Source organism: Agelaius phoeniceus, chromosome 11 (assembly GCF_051311805.1).
Source record: "Agelaius phoeniceus isolate bAgePho1 chromosome 11, bAgePho1.hap1, whole genome shotgun sequence".
In the NCBI taxonomy this organism is placed as follows: Eukaryota; Metazoa; Chordata; class Aves; order Passeriformes; family Icteridae; genus Agelaius; species Agelaius phoeniceus.
Window position 1 is genome coordinate 1123107 of NC_135275.1, and position 16927 is coordinate 1140033.

The 16927-nt window shown below is 48.2% G+C and overlaps 1 protein-coding gene across 3 annotated transcripts in view; it reads left to right on the forward strand.

The window, feature by feature from the left end:
- Positions 1-16251, forward strand: part of PHF2 (PHD finger protein 2) — a 57115-nt gene extending 40864 nt beyond the window's left edge. For 2 of the 3 annotated variants that reach the window (XM_077184469.1, XM_054640011.2), the window contains exons 10-22: positions 142-233; positions 643-732; positions 1494-1856; positions 2649-2768; positions 3366-3484; positions 3808-3986; positions 4196-4269; positions 5355-5512; positions 9814-10091; positions 11067-11162; positions 12067-12176; positions 13330-13591; positions 15153-16251. In XM_077184469.1, coding sequence (XP_077040584.1) covers positions 142-233; positions 643-732; positions 1494-1856; positions 2649-2768; positions 3366-3484; positions 3808-3986; positions 4196-4269; positions 5355-5512; positions 9814-10091; positions 11067-11162; positions 12067-12176; positions 13330-13591; positions 15153-15241 — 2030 coding nt within the window. In that variant the 3' untranslated portion in view covers positions 15242-16251. The remainder of the gene's footprint in view (positions 1-141; positions 234-642; positions 733-1493; positions 1857-2648; positions 2769-3365; positions 3485-3807; positions 3987-4195; positions 4270-5354; positions 5513-9813; positions 10092-11066; positions 11163-12066; positions 12177-13329; positions 13592-15152) is intronic. The other variant, XM_054640012.2, reaches the window with a different exon arrangement.
- The last annotated feature ends 676 nt before the right edge of the window (positions 16252-16927 follow it).

The window sequence follows — 16927 nt, forward strand, 5'->3', positions numbered from 1 at the left end:
GTTGTAGTAGGGATTCATTTGTGGGATCAACTCTCAAAGAGTTAACTTCAGCTTTCCCAGTTACAATTTTCAAATTAAATGCTTTCTATAAACAACTGCAGCTGTCAGTGGTTGAATGACACTGTTTTTTTCTTTGTTTAGGTTTGCATAAAGCTGGACAACAACCTCCTGCTCATCTCCTTCAGGGAGCAAAGATTCTCAATGGTGCTTTCAGGTCATGGACTAAAAAACAGGTAGGAGAGGAAGCCTGGATTAATATTATGTGTTTGTCAGTTGATGGAGCAGAGGGGAAATTCTGGAAAAAATAACATCTCCATTGCAAAACATCCAATTCTAAGATGCCAAAGAGAAGGAGTTGGGAGAACAGAGAGTGAGAAAAGTGATGTTGCAGTTGTGAAAATGAAATAATATCTGAAAAAAGATGATTGACTTTGTTGTTCTCTCAGGACAACTTGTTACAATAACATCCAGAATAGGAAAAAACCCATTTTTTTCTCATTTGAATGTCTAATGCAGTCAAAACTGATTTAAATACATAGGAAAAAATATGGACAAGTCACTTCAAGAGGTTTTTTTTTTTTTTTTTTTTTTTTTTAAAGAAAACATGCACAGAAACAGCAATTTGACTTTGTTGTGTTTCAGGCTTTAGCAGAGCATGAAGATGAACTACCAGAAAACTTCAAACCAGCACAACTCATCAAGGACCTTGCCAAAGAAATAAGATTAAGTGAGGTTTGTGCTGTTTTTATAATATTTACTGTATTGGGGGTCCAGGCTATAAAATGCATGGAGGTATCACCCATTGAGTGTGGTACCAAATCCTGCTGGGTGGAGATGTGTGACAGCAAAAGGTGACCACAGCTGGTGCAGCTCCTTCAGGAAGACATTGTGCTGCATTCCACCCTGTTCCTAACCACATCCAGAGACCTCAACACTTAAACCTATCATGTCCTTTGATCCTCTTTGATGTAGTATTTAAGTTTTCCGATTGTCAGAACAGCAAGTTAAGCAGAAAATAATTTATTTTTAATTAGTCTGTGTTAATTTTAATTGGGCAGCTATTTTACTGCTAATTTTTCCTGAGGGCATGAAATGTGATTCTGCTATATTTATCACATCAGAATTAAATGGAAAGGGTTTTTGCTCGAGCCAATCAGCATTTTAAGCAGAAGGCTGTTCATTTTATCCATCCTGTGTGGACAGGCCACGTGAGGGTACAACCCAGTGAGATTGTAAGCCAAGCCTCTGGAGCTACTGCAGGCCAGGCTTGAGGATGTGGGGGTGGGAACTGGGGCTGGGGATTGGTGAGCAGAGCATTATTGTGGCCTTGATGGGATCTTCATTCCTCAGTTAGACTGACCTGTGCTGCAGATCCCCTCCACCACATCTTTGGGCATCTTTGGGGTTGTTTTGCCATCTAACAGAGGGTGCAGGTGAATATCAAAAGCAGGACAGGTGTGCTTGAACACCTTATGCTTTGTGCCAAACCACAGAACGCTTCAAAGGCCAGCAAAGCAGACACGAGTGCCAACCCCCCAGCTGAGGAGATCTGTCCTGTGGAGAAGGAGGAGGCTCCGTCGCCCGTCCAAGTCACCCCTCCGCCCCCACCTCTAGAAAAGCTTCCTAAGAAAAAGACTCCCAAAACTGTGAAAACCCCCAAACAACTGAAGCCATCCAAACCCCCGAAGCCTCCCAAACCCCCCAAACCTCCCAAAACACCGAAAGTGAAGGGAGAAGGCAAAAAGAAAGGAAAGAAGGCGAAGGAGAGCCCACCACCAGCCATCCCCAACCTCGACCTGCTGGAGGCACACACGAAGGAGGCTCTGACCAAGATTGAGACGCCAAAGAAGGGGAAGGTGGGTCGTGTTTTAACCTCTCCCTCTTCTCCCACACTCAGAGAGACAAAATCACTCTGTAAGTCTCATGCAAAAAATAGTATGCACCCACATTGTGAAACCCTGGCTCTGCAGAAGCAAAGGAAAGGTTTGTAACTGCTGGCTCATTGCCCTTCTCTTCCCCAGCTGGTGGGTTTGATTTGACTCTTTGCTGGTTGTTCATTGATGTGGAGCCTCCCAGAAACCCACTGATATCAAAAGGTGTCAGTGATGAAAGAACTTGTTTCTAAAGTATCTCATTTGCTTGAAATGTTACTCTAGAATGGGTGACTGAAAACAGAACAGTAGTTTTCTTCCACTTTTGCCCATGTAGGACAAGTTTCTTTTTGATATCCTTTAATTCTCATGCCCTGTAATTCAGCATGAATTTTGCTGCTGATTTCAGTAGGGGCCAGGATCCATCAAGGCTCTGGCAGAGGAATTGTTGTATGCTGTTTGTGAAGAAATATCCATGTTTATAAAGAAAAATCTTTCCTAAAATGTTTCTGAAGTTCTAAGAGTTTGTGTGCAGTTTGTGAAACCTGTCATGGTGTGACAGACAAGGAGAGGAGAGTATTGGTGTATCAAGAAGTGCAGCTGCTATTCTGCACACTCTGAAGGAGCAATATTTAATTGAACCACAATTTGGGATTCAAAAAGAATAAATGGGGGTTTTCAAAAATATGTCATGTTATTACCCAGATAAAGCCCATGTTTCTAACATGCCAGCACTCCATCCTCATTGAGAGAACTTTTTCTTGACTTTTTTCCCAGGCTGCAAAGAATGTTTTAAGTGTTCCCAATAAGGAATCTGCGAGCAAGCAGAATGAGGTGGAGAAATTTGAAGTTCGAGAGCAAAATAAAAGCAAAACAGAAGCCAAATGGAAATACAAGGTAATGTCTCCTGTTAAATTCTGCCACATGATGATAAGACAAGGGTCGGGAAATGCTTGTGCCTCTGCCTAAGTGGAGAGAATGAGGCACCAATTTTTAGTTCCCAAAGAAAAGAAAATTAAGCCGAAATAATCAGTTAATCCCAATTAAAGAAGAGAGGGTGGATGGATTCTTCAAAAGCACATGCTGAATTGTCCATTTGTCCATAATGACACCAGACTGTTAAGAGTGAGATGCTTCAGTGTGATCCTTGCTCTGACATAGTCCTACTAGTTTAAGTTTGAAATCAATAACTAATGAGAAATCAATAACTAACTAATGGCTAATAATCAATAACTAATTTTAATGGCATAAAATTAGAGTTAATGAAATCTGAATTATGCCCTATGGATTAAAAGCTTGCCTTTTTTAAGGGCTAACGCAGGGTGAGTGAAATTCACTCACGGAATAGAACACTTTGTCTGCAGGGAAAATTTCATAGGGTTTTTAAAAAAGGAAAATTTAACAGGCTTGGATTCTGAGGGTATCTGGGATGCTGAAACATAAAGGACTCATTTAAATGATTTATTTATTTTGTTTTGGTCTTTTGCCTTTCAGAACAGTAAACCTGATTCACTTCTAAAAATGGAAGAGGAACACAAATCGGAAAAGACGCCTTTGTTAGGAAATAAAGACAACAAATTCACATTCTCTTTCTCTAATAAGAAGTTGCTTGGGTAAGTAAAAATACGAGAACACACATCAACTGAAAAAGGAAATTGAAAGTTCATAGTTTATATTTTTTATACAAGATGATTGACCTTTCTGGTCAATGCAGAAAATACCCTCTCATTAAAACTTCTAGTGCTCTAGTCAGAGTCCTATTTTGAGATATAAACAGTACGTTCAGAGATGTGTTTGTAAAATTATTCTAGTTGATTTGGCACCCCTGAAGGAATTCAGTTTGACTGAGATTTCTGCGTAGAGATACTCATTGTCTGTCAAGTCACAAGCTGTTTTCTACTCAGAGTGTTACTGATTTGTAAATATTTTTTTTCAGTTCAAAGGGAGTCAAAACTCATCTGAATACCAGCGTGTTTGGGTCACTGCAGAATTTTAAAGAGGACAAAGCCAAACCTGTACGGGATGAATATGAATATGTGTCAGATGATGGTGAACTAAAAATTGATGAGTTTCCAATCAGAAGAAAGAAAAACACCGCAAAAAGAGAGCTGCCCTGTAAGGATATTTCCTGGTTTATCTTTATCTGCTCAACAAAGTCTTAAGTGGTGATTGTCCAAAACAATCAATATCATCTTTAAAATCTATGTGATTTAGAATAAAGAAAGCCATGTCTTACCTATCAGTCAAATGTGAGTGGAATAGTAGGGCTGGTTTTTGAAGGGGAAAAAAAACCCATGACTTTTTGTTTCTTTTTATTTATTCAGTTTTATCAGATAAAAAGGAAGCCCTGCATCACACTCCTGTTAAGAAGCCAAAGGTGGAGTCGGTACCATACAAGGTATGAGGTTATTGTACCTTCACAAGGAGACACTCCTATAACATGAGGTTCTTTAAGGTCCTTTCCAACCCAGACCATTCTGTGATTTTCTTCCTGTGATGTAGCAACTCAAGTGTTTGTTTTGTGCCACTTGGCAGAGCCTCTGTGCCCGTTATGGGCTGACTCTAGAGCACTGCTAACCCAGGTGAGCCCAGCCCAGCCCCTGCAGGGTCAGTGAGCCTGGGTGGAGCTCACCTGCAGGATGGGACAGCCCAGGTGTGAGTGTGCTCTGTGTCTGAAGCTCAGTGCCGGAAATCAAAGTACATTGAAATTAAACGTTTTGCCCAACTGTGGTTAATACAAATTCATATTATAATACCAGAATAAGTCAGAAAAAGCAAAATAGTTTGTTAAGACAGAACCAAAGATGACCAAAGTGTTTGGCCTTCAGTACTAAGGAGTTCTTTTCACCCTGGTTTGTGTCTGGGACATTCAGGAGGAAGTACAGACCTCTGTCTGAGTCAGTACCTGAAGTCTGGGGCTGGGGCTGTGTCCCTGTGCAGGACCCTAAGGAGGGAGTACCTGGAGACAAGACTGGCACCCACAGCAATAAGGGCTGCTGCTGTAGCAGCCTGAAAGCAGGGCATGAAGAGGGGGAGAACTTGTTTTCTTAGGCACTCAACTACAGTGCCTAGAAATCTCAGCCGCAGAGAGAGGGCCAGATGTAGGCAGCTCCTTTCCAGAGCCTAACATGACACTGTTCTACATGTCTGTCCTATTCCTCTGCCTGGGGAATCCTCCCACTCTGCTGCTGTGGGGATGGAAACACCATTGGTAAAGGGAATACAGCCCATGAACAGATCAGATCTCAGAGCTTTGAATGGGAAAAGAAAAACCTACCATGCCTTCAGGCTACAAGGAAATGGATGTTTTTACCATGTACTTGGTTTTGTTCTTTTTTTGTTTTGTTTTGTTTAAAGAAAGCAAATTCCAAAGGCTAGGCCTGTGTCTTTGGAGGAGCAGCAGGCTGCAGAAATCACTGTGCTGTTCTTGGGGACCAGCTCAGTGAGTTTCCACCTTTTTTAGCCCTTTCCTTGTTTTTGCAGAGCGAGGACTCATCAGATGAAGATTTGCTTCACATTGACACAGAAGCAAAGCCAGGACGCAATTCCAAAGTAAAGAAAGAGAGTGGAAGTTCAGCAGGAATTCTTGATCTTTTGCAGGCAAGCAAGGAAGTTGGGGGTTTAGAGTATAACACCAACAGGTATGCACCAGGGGATGCTTTTCCCTCTTACCTGTGAACAAAATTGCCCTTATGTGGTTGTGTGGTGTGAGTCAGAATGAATTTTGCAGCTTGGTAACTGCTTTTTCTCCAGTAAGCAACCTTTTCCTTTATTCTGTGATCTGGAGGGAGAGGGAGGAAAGATTTTGGTGGTATAATTTGAACAGAGAATTTCACATCTGTAGATGCTGTAGATCAGTTTTAGCAATAATGCTGTATTCGATGAATAATTCAAAAGAAGGAAAGAGTTCAGTGACTGCAGCTTGAGGGTGGGAATTAAGGTTTTTAATGTAGTGAGATTGTACTAAAGTTATCTAAATGGCCGGCATTTCTCCCATAAGGAACTCTAAGGTGCCACAAATGCCAGGTGTTTGAAAGAAGGATATAGGAAACTGTCTGCTCTCCCTAACCTCCCTCTCTCCCTCCCTCGGTTATCATTCTTCTTCCCACCAAAAAATAAGGCTTGGGGAAAAAAAGCACACTCTTTTGTGGGCACTTCTGTACCTGAAATGGAAATGTCTGCCTGGGCTTAGTGGTGTCTTATGTGGAATGTGGAAAGTGACACTGGATGTTTTGGGCTATGGCCAGTAAGGTACAGCACCAGATCCTTCAGTGATCCAAACAATGAGTTGTGGAAAGAAATAAGCACATTAACACTTGCCTGCCTGACCATCCCTGTGAATTCCTTTTCCATTCTGCAATATGGTCCATAATGGGATGAGTGTTTATGTTGATGTTACAGTTACATTTTAGCAGGTGGTTAGACACATCAAAAAGTAATTAGGTGTGTCTGGCACTGTCATAAAGTTGGTGGGGTAATAAAACTCCCATACTGGAAGTTTGCTATAAAAAAAGGAAAATTGTCAACTATTATAAGAACTCAAAGAAATCTTCCTTGGCCCTGTGTACACTGCTGGCCATTCTGTGGATAACACAGCTCACTGCATGCTTTAAAATGGTTCTTGACAATTGTCTGCCTTGCTCAGGGTGTGTTTTGCTGTCTGCAAGGGGTTAAACCAGAACAGAGGTTAAACTCAGGCCTTTGCTTTCCCCCCTCAGCCTGGGTGCTGTAGCCAGGGTGTTTGGAGGCTCTGTGGTTTCTGAAATCAAAGTCCCACCCCAGACTCGGCTGAGTTACTGCTCTGTGTGGGGTGGTTCAGTAGGAATGTGTCATATCAATGCTGGCTCTGGGATAAATACTGGTTTTTGGCAGTGTGTGCTGAATCTTGATTGGAAAAAGCCCCTAGTAAATGTAATTGCTGTGTTTCATTTCATAATTAGGTTTGGCTTTTCCAATGGCCATAACGTGGTCTTTTTGAAAATGAAGTGGAAGAAATGTGATGTGCAAACACACTGTGTCACAGCATGAGGCCAGCATGGTCATGTCTGACTCTCAGGAACAATTCCCACCTTTCTCTGCTTGCAGGGCAGATGAAGGGTAGGGAATGTGTGTATTTATAGATCTGTATGTGTGCATTGTGGATGCTGTGGAGCAACCCTATGTCACTGTGGTATCTCCTCCCACACAAGCAGCCAGTGCCTGCATCCTTGTCAGACCAGTGCTGGATTCCCAGGCACTGGGAAGCAGGTCAGGGCTTTTTGTGATAGTGGCCTTATCTGAACCATGGCAAGCCTTATTCTGTAAAATACTGAGCTGTCACTAGCAGCTGGCTACCCCAGAGGCCCTGATGGCATTACCTGGAGTGCTCTAGAGAGCTACAGCTCAACTGTGTGTGTCAGCAAGACAGGGAGAGGGAAGGACAGAGCTCCTGCAGAAAGGCTGCTGTGAGTGTGGGAACAGGCTGAAAGAACTGAAAGGGAATAGGCAAAAAGCTTGGAGGGTTGGTCATCACCTTATCTTGAAAGGAGAAAAATTACTTATGTCCAGGTCTGACTCAAAAGTGGAAGAAAACACTGGGTTTGTGCTTGAAATTGTTGGAGTGACTTCCCTGCAGCCACTGCTCAATCAGTAATACTCTTCTGAAATATTATAAATTCAGTTTCTAAATATGAGGATACAAGTAGGAGACTCAGTAATTGCTGATGGAAGGAAGGAGACGATCTGCCTAGAGAGGGTGAGAGAGATGGCAGTGGTAGAGCTGGTGGTGAAGAGCAAGGCACTGGCTCCCTACACAATGTCCTGCATGATGGAGGGTGCTGGGATCATTCCTGTGCCCTGCTCACTGAGGAGGTAAAACCAGAGTCCATCAGTGCTTGTTCTGTCCCCAGCACAGCTGTTTGCCTGCTCCACCTGCTCTGAGACATACCAGGGACAGAATGGCAAACCTGGCTACCACAGTCTCCCCGAGCCTCCTTTTCTCAGACTGAGCCCCTTTCCCATCTCCCTCAGCCACTCCTGGTGCTCCAGCCCCTTTCTCCAGGTCTGCTCCCTTGTCTGGACACGCTCCAGCCTCTCAATGTCCTTCTTGTCATGAGGAGCCCAAAAGTGGCCCCAGGATTCCAGGTGGGGCCGCAGCAGTGCCAGCACAGGGGACAGGCACTGCCCTGGGGCTGCTGCCACACCAGGGCTGCCACAGGCAAGATGAAGGCACAAAGTGCTGCCAGTGTGTCTGTCAGAGTGTCCTCCTCCCTGAGCACCCACAACAACAGCTGTCAGGCCCAGGACAGGATAACAAGGCTGCTGGGCTGGAGGCAGGTCTGCGCTATCCCCCAGTGCCACCTCCTGTGTGTTTGGAGATGGCTGTGGCGATACAGCAGGGACAGAAGCACTCTGTTCCTGCTCCAATGCTCTTTTAAAATGTTTTTTTAAGCCATAATTGTAACTCACTGATAGTTTACTTTCATAAATGTGGTTTTTAAAAAATCATTGCTGAAGCTACAGAAAGGGGATATGGCTCTTCCAGAGCTTCAAAATTGCTTCCTGCATCTTCTTGAATTTTTTTGGATTAGAAAGCTGAAATACTCCTGATGGAAGCACACCAGAGCACATGCCCTAATGAGAAACACTCTGCCCCATGTGCAGCTCTGAGACATTTCCCCCTCTTCAGGTTGATGTTTGAGTCTCAGAACCACTGTTTTTGATCATATCCCACCCTTTATTTCTTGAAGTTTGTGTTGCTTAAGGCAGTTCCTCTCTGATTTGCCCATTTAGTGGTCAGTATTTGATGGTCTGTTTGCAGTGTTTTGAGAGTCCAGTGTTTGGAAAAACAGTTCAGGAAAAAAGGCTGGAAGAAAATATGATCCTTGTAGATGGTGCAAAATATTTCTTTGCCAGGGAGAAGGCAGAGGAGAAGGCATGATATCAGAGGGATTTAAATGGCCCTTTCCTAAATAAGTTTTTTGATGTTCTTCTGTTTGTTGAGTTGTGAATTAGTCTTAACTCATTTCCAGGATTATGACTAAATGCCATTAGTGCCCAGAAACTTCCCTTATGGGTTTGTACATTACTCTATTCAGAGCCCAGATTATCTCAAGTAGGAGAAAGTGACATGGTGCTGTTAATTTTCCTGTATGTTTGTGGCTTCTATTGCACAACAAATGTATAACTGTACAAATATTATTGCCACAACAAGGCTTCTTTTGCATTTCACTACTTGCCAAACTCCAAACTTCTGTAAATACTGGATGATGTCTTCTGCCAGTCTCAGAATTAATTTCCAGCAGCTCCTGGAGTGGTGACAGCCCATGATGTGAACTGGGACCAAAATCTTCCAGGCAGTTTTGAGTAGAGCCCTCCATGGCATCCCGCACCAGTGCTGATGCATAAGCTCTCCATTTACAGAAGCTGATAGTGTAGATTATATATAATACTATTAAAATATGATGATGATGAGGAGGATGATTTGGTAGTACAGAAAAATAATATTATTAAAGATAGATAGGTGAGATAGATAGATAGATAGATAGATAGATAGATAGATAGATAGATAGATATAGATAGATAGATAGATAGATATTTAAAGATGATGATGAGGAGGAGGAGAAGGAGGAGGACGATGATGATAGTTGGTATAGAGACATTGCTCTGTCAGGGATTCTGCTGTGGGCTTTGGGAAGTTTCCTGAGCTCTGCCCAGAGTGCTGACAGTCCCAGGGACCTGCCCACATCTTCCTGGCTCCTGGCCATCACCCCCACATCTGAGGTGCTCTTTGTGCTATTCCTGTCCCATACAATTTCCCACTGGCCCTGGTGGTATGTGCAGCTACTCAAAGGAATCAGGGGGTCTCTCCTAGCACAACTGCCTGGCAGGAGCAAGCTGCCTGTGAGGGGTTGGTGTTTCTGGAATCACTGAGTGCTCTGGCATCTCTCCCTGTGCCCCACAGCCAGCCACCTGCCTCCCCCAGCACACAGGAAGCCATCCAGGGCATGCTCTCTATGGCAAACCTCCAGGCCTCAGAGTCCTGCCTGCAGACGTCGTGGGGCACCAATCAGGCGAAGAACAACTCCTTCTCCACACAAAACTTGAAGAAAACTGGTGGCGGTGGCAGCAAAACTGCTGGGAAACGGCTGCTGAAGAAAAGCACAAAGAACAGCATTGACATTGAGGATTACGACGAGGACCAGGACCACTTGGATGCCTGTTTTAAGGACTCGGATTATGGTGAGTAGGAGGGGAGCAGAGTGAGGCTGTGCCTGGGACACACCTGTGCCTCTTGGTGAATGTCCCTTTGCTCCTGGGTGCTTCCTCCTGCTCTGCCACCCTGGGATCAGCTGCACGTGGAACAGGGACCTGCACACCAAAGGGAGCAAACACATGAGACAGCAGACTGGCTGCAGAGCCCAGGGTCACACAGCCATCCAGGAAGGCTGAATTTGAGGCATGGCACAATGAGAAACTCTCAAGAAACATGAAGAGCCCCAAAACTGCAGCAGTCAACCCAGAAACGGGGGACTGTCCCAGAAATGTGGGTCAAGTACTGCTACTTGTGACAGAAATGTCCTTGTCTGCACAGTAGCAATTAAACCTCCAGCTATGAGGAGTGAGAAGTTGAATTTGTACATGGAAAAGGGATCTAATGCTGTTTTGAGTTTTGGCAGAGAAGGCAAGCATCTGCAGCAGAAATGGACACAAAGACAGTTTACAGCAGTTACATCAGTTCTGCCATAATTATTGTGGAATCGTAGAGTGGTTTAGGTTCAAAGGGACCTTCAAAGGCTGTCTAGTTCCACCCTCTGCTGTGGGCAGGGATACTTTCCACTAGATCAGGTTGCTCCAAGCCCTGTCCAGCCTGGCCTTGGACACTTGCAGTGATGGAGCAGCCATAGCTTCACTGGGCAACCAAGTTGGACTTGATGATTCTTGTGGCTCCCTTGCAGCTCAGGATATTCTGTGATTATAGAGGAATATAGAGAGCCAGTCACAGTTTAATGACAGCAGCTCCCAATAGTAATGTGTGGATGAGAGCACAGGAAAGTCCCCAGAGTGTCACAGCTGTGACAGAAGTGCTCAATGACACTTGTGGAGATCATCCAGCTGTGATGCCTGTGGTCACTGAACCTGGACAGAGCAAGGGTCCTCTGTGCAGGGTAGAGCTGTTTCCTAAACTGAAACTCTTGCCTTTGTTTCCTACTGTAGTTTACCCTTCTCTCGAATCAGATGAAGATAATCCAGTATTCAAGTCCCGATCAAAGAAAAGGAAAAGTTCAGATGATGCCCCTTACAGTCCCACGGGTAAGTTGGTGTGGTCTGTGCTGCCCAGGCTAAGTCATGCAAATCTCTAATTTTTTCAAAGAGTGTGGAAACTGTAACACACAATTAGGGATTTCTTTATCATGTGAAGTGTAACCCCTTCCAGGGCAGTGGGAGGTGATCCAGGCTCTGGGATTCCTGCCAAGCAGTTTTAGCCTTCCTCTTGCAATCAGCTGGCAGGAGAAAGTAATTCCTTGGTTGGTTTAATTTTTCATCACACTCTTAGTGATAGATCATTTGGTTGCCACCTTAGCAGTGGTGTAACAGTGAATCAAGCCCTGGACAGCTGAGTTGCTGTGGATTTCAGGTGTTGACTGTGGCAACAGTCAGGAATAGTCTTCTCCAGGAGAGAGAGCAGGAATAGTCTCCTCCAGGTTCAGCCGAAGCTCATGTTCTGGAAGGATTTGGTCTGCCCTGGGTTTGTTGGAGCTCACCAGGGGCAGTGACAGGCAAGAGGGCCCCTAGACCCCTTTGACCCCTGTGGCCCATGAGCAGGGCATCCTCTGTGTGTGCTGTGTGTGACAAGCAGCCCATGCGTGCTCTCATCAGCTTGTGGCCCTGCATGTCCTCCTGCAGCTGCAGGTGAGCATTGTTGCTTTGGAGATAACACTCATAATCCAGGATGTGGACACAAACCTGCGTGGCTTTGGCTTCAGGTGGCTGTGGAGCTGCTCAGCTGTGTGACATCTCTATCAGCAGCTTCTTCCCATGCCACCGTGCCCGGAGGCCGTTGGCTCTCGTGCCTTCACTCGTACCTGGGGAAGGGAAGGGTAGAGGCTGTCCCCATCTCTCCTGGCTGAGCAGGGTAGAGCTCACTGCCCTGTGGTGGCTGTGCTGCTCCCTCGGGCACATTCCTGCCCCTCACCTGCCTCTGCTCTCCCTGCAGCACGAGTTGGCCCCTCGGTGCCCCGGCAGGACAGACCGGTGCGAGAAGGCACAAGAGTCGCCTCCATCGAAACGGGACTCGCCGCCGCTGCCGCCAAGCTGTCACAGCAGGTGAGAGGTAGCCTGGAGAGTAGGAGCTGTCAGGAAAGCAGAGCCCTGTCCCCAGCAGCAGAGCTGTGCCCAAGCCTAGTGCTGTGCCAGCCCTGCGTACTGTTTGGCCCTGCCAGTGACACGAGGCTCTGCAGTCTCAGGGAAATAAACGGGATCCAAGCCCAGCGGTGTCACAACATACCTGAGCATGTCACAGGGTAGCAAGGGACAGAGAAAAGCACAGGGAAGGATGAGGGGGTGAGAATGGCTACTGGGGTAAAACAGGAGAAAGCTGCCTCAAAGGAGTGTGTTTGATGTGTACTTGAGAGCCTGACTGGTGTGATTGCCTGTCTGTGCAGATTGGCTGCTGGGAAGTGTCAGGGTTTGTTTCCAAAGGATTGGTGAACTGTGAGCAAAGGGTGAGTTTAGGAAAGGAACTGGAGCAATTTGGATGTTTGGTAAGTGTCTGGTCTCTGAAGGGGTCAGAGAAGCCCTGTAAAGGTGACGTGGTGCGATGCTAAGGTGACAAGGTCTGCTGGAGCGAGGTTGGGTGAGGCACCTCAGCAAGCTGGCGGAGATGCAGGTTGTGGTGGCCTTGGGCTTCTGCGATGTGGACTATTGAGTGGAAGAGCTTTAAGGATGGTGGCAGGGTTCCAAGAAGAAGGAACTGAAAATAGACAAGGGACACAGAACAGTAGCAGACCTCTGCCATCCCAGTGTGCATGTCCAGGTGCAGTTACAGGTCAGGAGATGATGTGTGTGTCCTAGCAGGAAGCAGAGGCTGAATCAGTGGGATGTTTAATATCCTTCATGCTGTTGTGCAAGGGTGTGAAGATCCCCGAAGATAGGAGGTGCCAGTTTTTGTGGAAGATGGAAAGCTTTGCCCATGCTGACCACGCTGCTGTGCCAGGGCGGTGTCGGTGCGGCCCCGCTGGCTCCCGCTCGCCGCAGTGTAAGGACGAGGAGGCCCCACACAGAGCGAGGATGTAGAGGCACGAGAGGCAAACGTGTGTGTGCAGCTGTGAGCCAGACGTGTGGAGCAGCCCCTGAGCACTTGTCCATGGCCAACTCCTGGCGTGTCGTTGTATCAGGACCCTAAGCAACGCCGCTGGCCCTTGCCCTAGCTAAAGGTCTTCTGGGGATTAATCTGAGCTTCATCTTTGTCATTTTAAAGGAGGAACAAAAAGGCAAGAAGAAAAAAAATACCAAAAAGAAGCTGTCAGCCCCCAACGCAAGCAAAGCAGCTCAGGAAGGCAGCTCCCCCGAGCCGAAGCTGGAGTCACAGGCCAGCAGCCTCACAGATCACGAGTACACCGCAGGGGCCAGCACCTTTGGGGTCGCCCAGCCTAACAGGGGATCGCAGCCGATGGCACCCGGTGTTTTCCTCACACAGAGGAGACCCTCATCATCCTCGCAGAACAATGCCTCCGCCAAAGGTACCAGGAAACGCCTGGGTTGTGGTGCAGGAGTGGGGAAGGGTGAAGGGCCATGGAACCCGAGCCTTCCACAGGGCCTCCACTGCAGTGTGTGGTGTGGGCATGCACAAGTGCAGGTGTGTGGATCCAAGTCAGATGTGGTCAAGGATAGGACTCCAAGTCAGATCTGGTCAGGGATAGGACTCGTGGCCTTGTCTGTCCTGGCACTGCAGGGCCAGGCAGGTGTTTCTGTGCTGAGCTCTTGGCTGCAGGGTGTGAGGTGTCCCTGGCAGGAGCGCTGCCCAACCCGGCCCCAGCTCAGGAGGAGCACCTGCAGGGTCACATCCCAGACAGCCTGGCCAGGGGAGGATGCATCCATGAAGGCTGTTCTGCCCAGGGCTGGGGCAGGCACTGTGGTGTTGGTGGTGGCTGTACACCAGCTCTGTGCTGACTGTAGCTGAGACAGTGCTTGCAGGACATGTAGAGCAGAACACACTGCAGATCTCTCAGTGGAGGGTTGCCGCAAGGAAGCAGAGGAATATCAAACCTTGGGAGTAACACAACTACAACCAAAGGCAGGAGAGAGGAAGAGGTTGCTTGCTGTCTGTCATAGGGAAAGCGTGAGAAAGCTGAGGCTCTAACAGAGTCTAGGCTGGGACCTCCTGCTCTCCATTTGAACTTGGCTCAGGAAGTATAACTGAGGCAGGTGTGTGGGACAGGCACTGCTTAGCATGAAAACTGTGTGTGATCCCACTGGGAAAGGCCCCAATGACAAGTGAGGCAATGTGGCAGATGTTTCCTGAATTCCATGTATTCAAGTGGAGCAGATTAGAGGTAGTACACAGTACCCTGGTAGCTTGGATGGCCATAGGGCAGGATGTGTGTAACCTGTGGTAGGGGCTGGGGTCCTACCAGGAGCTGGTGGTACCTGTGGCTCTCTGCAGGGCTGGAGTGGAAACAATATGTTTGCCTGGAATTGTGCTTTTGTGGTGAAATGGTGGGAAACAGGTTCAAGGCAGAGAGATACCCAGGAGCCTGGAGCTGTGAAGAGCTATAGGGCATGTGTCTGTGTGTCTGTGTGTCTGTGTGTGTGTGCAGCCTCTCCCTGAGGAGCAGAATGGCACCTGCGGGGCTGGGTTTGACTGTCACCCTGTGGGCAAACAGGTGACCATGAGCAGTGAGCCAGGGCAGGTGAGGGTGCAGGGCAACAGGGCTGGCACTGCAGGGGCAGGAGGGTGCCCAGCAGAGTTGTGGGGGCAGGAGGGTGCCCGGCAGAGCTGCAGGGACAGGAGGGTGCCCGGCAGAGCTGTGCCTCCCCGGAGCAGGTGTGGATGTGTCCATGGGAATGGGTGTGCACTGTGCCCTGGCTGAGCAGGGCTGGCTCTCCAGGGGCTGTGCTCCCAGCCAAGCCCTGTCCTGTGGCCAGCAGCGCCATTCCTGAGGGGTGCTGGTGGGTGTCCTTGAAGGTGCTGGGCAGGGCTGGTGGCAGGGCCATGGAGGCAGGAGGCAGCTGGAGGGTCTGTGCCTGTGGGGTGGTGTGGGGTGGGTGTGGGTCCTCACCCCACCCCTGCTGTCCTTCCAGGGAAGCGTACGAAGAAGGGGATGGCCACGGCCAAGCAGCGGCTCGGCAAGATCCTGAAGATCCACCGGAACGGGAAGCTACTGCTCTAGTGGCCCCGGGGACACTGCCACCCAGTTCTGGGCCACCACCACAATAATCCCTTTAACTTTCAGCGGTCGAACTGTACAGAATCCTGCTATAAATATTTTTTAATATAGATGTCCTTTCTCAGAGTGCTGAGAGCGACTAGCCGCAAAAAGTTAATACTAATCTCGGCCACGGAGGAGCACGCCGGGCCCCGCTCTGGCACCGGCTCCGGCCTCGGGCCCCTCGTCCCGCCTGGCACGCGGGCAGGGCAGGGCAGGGCGGCCGCAGCCGCTGAGTGCCAGGAGCGGGAAGGGCCACGAGGCCACGTGGCGGGAGGGGACCGCGGGACTCGAGGCGTGGGGCGGCCAGGTGGCGGGTGCGTTTCTCAGGCACCGCCGCCGTCCCCGCAGCCGCATGCCAGGCCCCTTTTCCTAGAATGTAGCTTGTACATAGCTTTTGGAATAACCACCGCCGGGTTTTTATACGGGGAGGGTCTCTCCGGGCGCTGCCCGCCGGTACCAGCTCTTTGCGTAACTTCTTGTACGAGGAGGGAGACAGTTATTTTACTAGCACCTTGTGGAGTGTTTCCGTGTTTTGTGACGACGTAATTTATTAATGTTTGTAGCTTTTTATATTTGTACATTTCTTATGGGCTTTGTTTATATACACACATTACTGGGGCGCGGCGCCTGCGGGGAACCAGAGCCACCTGCTGCTGTGTGCCAGGGCCACCGGGGCCACCACCAGGGCCTACAGGGCCGCGCCGGCCCGGGCGTCGCGCCGGCTTTTTTTATTATGATTATGATTATGATTATTATTATTAGTATTATTATTTTTTCGCGACATGTACATTTCTAACAAAGTTTATCGTGGCTATCTATCTATGACGGTGTTTTATTTACCGATTCATATCAAATGCTCTTGTATCGACTTCACAAAATCTTAAGTAAATCTAGAGCAAAGTTTAAAAAAAGAAGAAAAAAAAGGAAAAAAAAAGAAAGCAAAGTAAAACTATTTCAGGTTTTGTACACAATTGCCTGGGCCTGGACTTTTTGTGGGGTTGGTGAAGGAGGGGTGGGGAGGCAGGCAGGAGTCCCTAAGGGTGGGTGAAGGAGTGAGCAAGGACCCACTGCTGGCACAGACAGGGGGTGGCTCTGCTGCCACTGCCCCATCTGTCACCCAACTCCATACTTTCTTGCTACATTACCACGAGAAGCCCCGGTCAATTGGGCATAGTCTTGAGTGTCCCGGTAAGACACCTACCCCATGGTCCACTCAAAGGTGTCCACCCACTGCCCAGCTCATCATCCACCTCCCATGGACAAACACATGCCTGTTTCCCTCTGCTTCCTCCCTCTTGGGGGTCACCAGGTGCTCCAGCCTTTCGCTTTCTTTGTGCTCACTGAAACATGCAGCATCTCACCATTTATTCCTGACCCCTGGGGACATGTACAGCCTGCGTTTTTCTCTTTGCTGGTGCAAGGCCATTCCCACCTCTCACTCTGCTCCCTGCCCTTGGACACCTTGTGCTGGCAGCGGCCCGAGCCACATGAAGCCTGCACAGTTACCTGTTTCCTCTGATGGCCGCAACAGCCCCCAGGGGCAGCTCCTGGCGCAGCCCCCTGCTCCGGACCGGCCGAGCGCTCATCCCCGGCTCCGCGGCTTTGGGGCAATCCTCGCAGGCCGCCCTGGCAGGGACATTTCGGGCG